The following is an 8207-nucleotide window of genomic DNA, read 5'->3' on the forward strand; positions in this document are numbered from 1 at the left end:
TTTTTTTTTATATATAATACTTTTACTCAAATTTAAATTATTCATCAAACTTGTTAAGTATTATGCACAATTAAAGATATATCTTTAATCGTAGTATTATGTCAGCAAAATAACAGGTTGATACTACAGCATAGAACTGCTGATATGTTATTAAAAACAAGTGGTTTAAGGGTGTTGTCTTTGCTGTCTTTGTCAAACACACTTGGAACATAGGAATAACGACCTATGCGACTGACAGAAATTGAGGTACATCTAGTTGTTTGATTCAAAAAATGTAGAAATGTTTGAATTGGTATACAAGTTTACTTCGCTTCGGTCGAATCATATTTTTAATATATTTAATATTACAAATTGACAAATTTATAAAATTTAAAATATTTATTCTCATAAAAATATTGCTACAATTGAAAAAGTACTTTGGCCGATGCAAAGTAAACTTGTATAGCAATAAACTCAAACATCTTTTAATTTTTTTAATTGAACAACTTTAACTTAATTTTTGTCAGTCACTTAGGTTTGTTTCCTATATTCAACGTTTGTTAGATAGAGACAGAAAATCACCGCATCCAACGCCCTTAAAGCAAAGAAAAATACGGATACACTATCATGAGATGCTATTTAGAAATTATGCTCATCTACATTGTATCTTAAATCTCAGAAATTTTTTTTAATTTCATGTGAAGCAAATTTTCTTTTCCAACTATCTATTTATTATAATAATCTATTTAGTAATAAAAATTCATAGTCATTGTACATGAACATTATGTTTAAAATATTCATAAAATAAATAACTCAAGAGGACACCATACCCGCATGTGTTGTTTCCGTCTTACAACAAGTGCGTAACATACCAAACTTACGCTTCGCAGATCACATTTAACTCCATTAGGTTAAAGATTAGAGTGAATCGACCTATTATGATACTTGATGGTAAGAACATTATCTGTGTTTGTATGTTTTTATAGTTAAATTTTTTAGCAAGTTATAAGTATAACATGGCGTAAACTAAATGTTCATAACACACATGATAAAACTAAAGTATGTGTTGTACAAAACAAATTTTGTTAAATTCAGTGATTTGACATGGAATAATACAAAAATAAAAACTTATTAGTATAACGTGTAATTTAACCAGGTTCTTCAATATTGATAAAAAGCTATAAAATAATTTTATAAACATTTTAAAAAGTTGATTATTATCTTTAAAATATATACTAATCAGAGTAACCCACCCCAGCTGTATTACACATTTACACTACATGCAAAACATTACCAACTTAACTGTCATTAGGTTACCTATAATAGAATTAGGTTTTATGACATAAATACTGGGAGATGTAAAGATAAAATGTGTGTCACTACGTAATATAAAGTAATTTAAAATATTAAATAATACAATGGAACTTTTCTAATATACTGCAATAACGAGCACCCTATTTTGAAAATTCAGCTTTTAAAAATTGGCAGGCAATTAGCAGGAATTTTTTCTTCTGCATTACTGCGACACTTTGACGTAGCTCCAAGAACTCTCGGTGATATTTGGATGAACACCTGATTCAGGATCCTTGAAATGAAGGCTGTGATTCACAGAATATAACCCTCGTTTTCTAGGTGTCGTACATCTAAAATTATTTAGTAGTGTTAAGACTTAAGAGTTTATACGTTTTTAATAAAATCACTAAAAATACCTTTCAACAATCTGAAATAATTGTGGTTCCAAATTTCACACACTGCTTGATTAAGGTTAATAGGGTGTGGCGTTACAATTTTCGACACGAACCATGAAATAATTTACAATATCATCCAATCACCTATTGCCCTTCAACTCGATGCCATTCTCTTGCCAAATTTGGATTCATCAATTTCAATAGCATGCCCATATCCACCAAGCTTAACATTCTGAACAATTACGCACTCATATATTACTTCCTGGAAAAAGGAAACCCAGTCCATAATTGTTTCATTAGCCATACTTAACCTGTTGTTGGATCACCGGAAATGTGCAGATCATAACCCACAAATATTCAACAACAATAAGTGAAATTTCAACAATTTATTTTTCTTCTAAGACATGCTACAAAATATTTGATATATTTTTAAATTTAATTAATTTTAATTATATTATTTACCCGTAGTAACAATTCTGATTTTTGACATTAATGCGTCAAGAAAAAAAATGCAATATGTTTTTCTGCATTTCTTGTGATGCTAGAAACTTTAAAATTTTACCAAATCTTCCATATAAATCTCAGACATATAAATGATTCTAAGTTTGTTTAATGTTCCTAAATATTTTCTAATATTTTTTTTTTCTCCAAATTCTTGTCAAGTGACGCTTTGGTTCAGCTACAATATTAATATGTTTTAACTTTAAGTACCTATATATTATAATATCATTAGGTAGGTACATTCAAATAAACATAATATAAAAATGGTTAAATTTTTACAATAAATAGCTGTGTAAAGCAATAAAATGCTTCAATTCAAATTGTTAAGAAGATGTCAGCGCACTATTCGTTTTAATTATAGATATGGATCAAAAAATTGTGTTATATGCTAATAGAGTAAAACTTCCATTTATCAAAATAGTTCTGTTCAGCAAAATATTTTTGAGAACCAAACCAAAATTATTCAATTCTATTTAACAAAATTCACTGTAATACAAATTTCTTTTATGCTCAATGGGACTGTTATATGGAAGTTTCACTTTATTAATATTTAGATTGTAATAAAGTAGGAATTAATGGTACATTACTATATTAGCTATACAAGCTAATCAAATACGCAAAAGATAAAATCACTGTCTTCATCCTCGCTCTCACATTTAATAGCTATATAATAAATAATACTAATAAATAAAACTATTAAGAGGATGTCAGTGCACTATTCGTTTTCTCACTCTGGCCCACGCGCAACATAGACAAAACGCATTTACGCAAAATCATTTTTTCTATGTGTTTAAGTAATCTTAGAGTAAATTCATCTATTACAAAAAAGATAGAGAACAATACTTTTGAGGGAATGACATATCGATTTGTCTAAATATTGTCTCAAATCAATTTAAACATCATTTAAATTTACAACATTTTTTTATTTGTTTTGAAAGTGGAATACAAAGTCAAATAATAATAAAACATAAAATCGATGTCATTCCCTCAAAAATATTATTCTCTATCTTTTTTGTAATAGGTGACTTTACTCTAAGATTAATTAAACGCATAGAAAAAATGATTTTGCGTAAATGCGTTTTGTCTATGTTGCACATGGGCCAGAGAGAGAAAACGAATAGTGCACTGACATCCTCTTAATAGTTTTATTTATTAGTATTATTTATTATATAGCTATTAAATGTGAGAGCGAGGATGAAGACAGTGATTTTATCTTTTGCGTATTTGATTAGCTTGTATAGCTAATATAGTAATGTACCATTTCCTACTTTATTACAATTTAAATATTAATAAAGTGAAACTTCCATATAACAGTCCCATTGAGCATAAAAGAAATTTGTATTACAGTGAATTTTGTTAAATAGAATTGAATAATTTTGGTTTGGTTCTCAAAAATATTTTGCTGAACAGAACTATTTTGATAAATGGAAGTTTTACTCTATTAGCATATAACACAATTTTTTGATCCATATCTATAATTGTGGTGATAGATTCACAAAAATAGTTTTTTTTTTTTTTTAATTCAAATATAGTACCTATACAAATTTGTTTAGTTAAAAATAAATTAACGAAATTTTGATCAAACAGATTGATTATTTGGAATCTTAAAAAGTGACATAAAAGTGGTCCATTTCATCCGTCGTTTGGTGTCTTACCAAATATAATTACTATAGATAGTTGCTAAAATAATAGAGAACTTATTATAGTTTCATACCATTTATTGACCGTGATGTTTTTTTAATTTTTTCTATCATCCTGCATATATATGTAATTTCAGCAATCTAGAAAAATGTAATGTTTATATTTTTGTTTTTATGTCAGTCTTATACTTAACAACATATTTCTTACCAAATATTTTCACACTGTGGTAAATATGTATACATTTTTATATTATTTAATTTACAATGGAGTTGTCCGGCATAACCAACAAAACTATATTATAATAGATTGTAAAAAACACGCCATGTGCCAATTTCTTCACATTATTATGATTGCAATGATATTTTTATGTGTCAGCTAAAAAACTAAAATATTTTAAAATTATATTGAGCTTAATATGTTCTTTTATATTTAGTTAATATAATATGTATTTAATTTACTTAATGCTGTAACCATTTTCCCATTTGAGAATTTAGCAATTGTTGAGGCCAATGTCTTGCAGTCTTTGAAAAATTATCTAATAATTTGGGTCTTTGTAGAACCTTAAACCACTTTCAAATTTTTCGAATGAATTAGTAGTATTAAGTATCTTGGAGTTTGTTACTTACATAATATTCAACTTTAAAACAAAAACCAAAACTTTGAAAAAACCTGTGAATAAACTTGTAATTCAACATATTGTATAGGTACTCGTCTATACTCATCCTGATGTTATACAAATGAAGGGAAAGATACCTATAAAAGTTAGTAAAGGTCAAATAAACAATTAAAGTTTCCCTAATAAAATAACTTTTATTATATATTTAAATTAGGCGCGCAATGCTCAATGGCAACAGGTAATTTACAGTGTGACCCACTACTCTATTATCAAACCGGGCGTCTGGTGCTCTAGACACAGCGTCCAATTAATGTCTTATTCACGAATTAAGATATTATACTTAATTTGTGGTCTTATAATAAATATGTACTATTTTAATTAATTCTAAATAAAATAGAATTCATTAATAAATTGAAAGTAAAACCTGTCACGAACATAAATTATATAAATTTTAGGCAACTTACTAAATGAGCATTCCCTGGGTAGTTTGTACCGCGGGTCTCGGAGTGACCAGTAAATCATAGCGATAACAAGTATTGTATAGCTTGTGCACACAGCAATCGCATGTTCTATCAGTAAAAGTTAATATAACATACATAATACATTATTAATTTTTTTTTAATACATATTGATGACACAAACAATTTTTGTATTAATTTTTTACCCTTAGCATGCCCGAAAATTCGTCACTGGCTATTAAACACTTAAATTTAAAAAAAAAAACAATAATACCTTTGTGTCTTATTCAATTAATACTTCACCTTCCTCTATTTGCTACAAACGCAAGATTTCCAAAACTTATTGAGTTTGTTTTATACTTTTATGTTGTGGCACAGCTGTGGTCCGAACTTACTCTTGAGCAATGAGCACTGACCGCTGAGCACTGAACACTAAGTTTTCAAACAAAGTACAAATGCGTTATCATAATATCAATAACGGATTAATCTTTTATCTATACAGCCCGACAGCCTATCGTGGACGGGCCCAGGGTTATATTTTGCTGTCGTGCTATTTTTAAAACATCTACAGTGTTAGTGTTAATAGTCGGCATCATGATATAATTAACAAAACTGGTTTTTGGAATTATTGGAATAACGACAAACGCCGCTGCAGAGTACTGAGTAGCACCAAATACTGTCATAGTGTCATTTACTGTACTCGGTGCAATCGACATTTGACCGTTGACGAGTGACGGCACCGCAAACTTTCTGAGGGCTTTAAGTTGGTACGAAAAGTCCGGATAAAACCTAGTCGGACATCGTCGTGTAGATAAAATCCTGTCCACATTCGCGGAAAGCCGGAAACACGTTGTCCCGGTGTCGACGGTCGCGATTCTGAGTTCGGGGAGAATATTGTGATACTATTTAGACCGAGTTTGCAACGACGACGACGTCTCGACAGACAGATGTTCACTTCCGGTGTGTATCGTTTCGCGTTCGTAGGAAAAACGTGACGGTCGGCCCGCAGTGACGAGTTCCGTCGGACCTGTGAACGCAATGCCCAAAAGTAACTACTTGCCTACTGTCGTGATGGATATTTCCGTCGGTTCTCTCGGCGTTTTCCTCGCTTTGTTTTCGATCGTTTGTTATTTTGTCAGGATCAGACTGGTCAGCAGCCGCGGTCTGCCCTCGTCCACACGTCCACGGTTGCCGGTCACCGACGATCTGCCTCCGACGCCTACACCGCGGTTGCAGGTCGCCGACGGTCTGTCCACACCGCGGACGGCCGCCTACGGTCCGCTCTCGACGTTCACACCGCTGTTGGTGTCCGTCACCGTTCCGCGAGTTCGCCAGAGTTCCGGAACCGCCAGAATCGCCGACAAGCTTCGAGTATCGGTAAATCCGTTCACGCCGACCGGCATCGCGATACTGAAAAACCGAAATAAACGCTTAACCGGATCGAACGAAGACGACGACGACGACCTACGTATCGCCGATCCTGAGGACCATGACGACTGCTTGAGCCTTGGACAGTACACGCCGCCCGACGACAAATCGTCTGGTTCCGTCCATCCGTCCGTCGTCAGACGTCTGGTGGACAGTGGCAAGATGACCAACGTAAGTATACGCGAACTGCAGACGTCACGCTTCAACGAAGAGTTCAGGATAGACGAGTATATTGCCGCAGGTAGTTTTGGAGTCATATACAAGTGCACAAATCTATTAGACGGGATACCATATGCGATTAAAAAAATCAAACAGACGGTACCCAGGAGCCCAGAGTATCTGGTCCGGAAGGAGGTGTACGCGAACTCGGTGTTCGGGCGACATCCAAACTTAGTCTCGTACTTCACGGCTTGGTACGAGAGGGGTCACATTTACATTCAAACCGAGTTCTGTCACGGAGGCACCCTGGAACGCATGATCCACGAGTCTGATCATGTTTTTTGTGACAACGCTCTGAGGCGATTGTTGTGGCATGTGTGCAATGGCCTGGCTCACATCCACTCCAAAAAACTCGCTCATTTAGATATAAAATCAGCCAACATATTGGTATGTAAAACTAATGGGTCATTGGTGTTTGCTAATGATCTAGACGATGAAGAAGAAGAAATAGTTGACAAACATATTGTTTACAAGATAGGTGACTTTGGGCATACAATATGTGTCGAAGATGTCCGAAATATTGAAGACGGAGACTCTCGCTACTTACCTAAAGAACTATTACGTGACGATTATTCTCAGTTGCAGAAAGTCGATGTGTTTTCTACTGCTCTTACAGTGTACGAGGCAGCAACTCGTAAACATTTACCTAAAAATGGACCAGAATGGCATCGTTTGAGGAATGGTGAATTTTCGTTACCTCAAACTCCATTTTTCAGTACAAGTCTTGAAAAATTGCTAAAAAAAATGGTAGAATTGGATCCTACCAATAGACCTAGTGCTTCTAAAGTGGTTAATATTTTGCTCGATAGAGGAATGGCAGCAACAAAAGATCAAGATGAAATGGAAGCGTTAAAATTAAGTGCTCAATTCCTTTCACCTTGGTTAATAGATTTAAAACCGTCAAGAACAGCACTATCAGGTAGAAGTAACTATATTTATACGGACTGTCAGTTATAAGAAATTCAAGACTATTGAACAGGAAATGAAATCATCGAGGAAATCATTTAATTATATTTAACCTATAATTATGTTGAACTATTAGATTTAAAAAAAAATTTAATTTAGAGCTATAATTTTTATTTCTCCATTAGATTTAAACAGTTAATGAAGAATATTTTTTAAAGCAATATTTAGTTTAATTTAATTTTAAAATAGTGAATGGTTAATATCATTTGTTATATGTTATTATTATTATTCTTATAGCTACATTATTTTATAATATTATTGAAAAGACAGGACGATGCATTTTCGACAAATGTTACCTATTTAAAATTCAAATTTCCAATGAATTACATAAGATTTGAAATGTTAACATTAGCTTATTTATATATATTTTCGTACCATACTTTTATAATTATTGTATGTATTAGGTATAATCATATAATTAAATTTCTATTTGTTAATTAATTTGGTAGAGTTTTTTTTTCCAAATGTGATATTGTCTTCTTTAACCTGTTGTTCACTTTATGAGTCTCACAACTTTTAGTTAGAATAATCACAATGCCATTTACATATTTAGGTAGATTTTACTTGTGGTATGATGTACATCCGTGATTATTGCTACTTTATTAGCAATTAGTTGCTAACAAATTGCTTATTGACTATGATAAAACTGAAGAAATTATAAATATTTGATAAAGCTATACAGATACATACTAAAAATAACTAAGTTACCTA

At 32.1% G+C, this 8207-nt stretch overlaps 1 protein-coding gene and 1 long non-coding RNA gene across 2 annotated transcripts; one reads left to right on the forward strand and one right to left on the reverse strand.

Moving 5' to 3' along the window:
• Positions 1-25: 25 nt before the first annotated feature.
• LOC107883918 lies at positions 26-2608 on the reverse strand. Its single transcript, XR_001679582.2, has 3 exons — positions 2130-2608; positions 1689-1929; positions 26-1622 (listed from the first exon to the last, which is right to left on the reverse strand). It is a non-coding gene; the product is annotated as an uncharacterized LOC107883918 (long non-coding RNA).
• Positions 2609-5233: 2625 nt separating this feature from the next.
• LOC103309617 (wee1-like protein kinase 2) lies at positions 5234-7689 on the forward strand. Its single transcript, XM_008185502.3, has one exon. It carries the CDS (start codon positions 5922-5924, stop codon positions 7485-7487), a length of 1566 nt encoding a protein of 521 aa, XP_008183724.1. The 5' UTR covers positions 5234-5921; the 3' UTR covers positions 7488-7689.
• Positions 7690-8207: the final 518 nt, after the last annotated feature.

This window comes from Acyrthosiphon pisum, chromosome A1 (assembly GCF_005508785.2).
Source record: "Acyrthosiphon pisum isolate AL4f chromosome A1, pea_aphid_22Mar2018_4r6ur, whole genome shotgun sequence".
In the NCBI taxonomy this organism is placed as follows: Eukaryota; Metazoa; Arthropoda; class Insecta; order Hemiptera; family Aphididae; genus Acyrthosiphon; species Acyrthosiphon pisum.

Bases quoted from the DNA above. Each gene is read 5' to 3' on its own strand.
- LOC103309617 (XM_008185502.3), top strand. From the start codon at position 5,922: ATGCCCAAAAGTAACTACTTGCCTACTGTCGTGATGGATATTTCCGTC.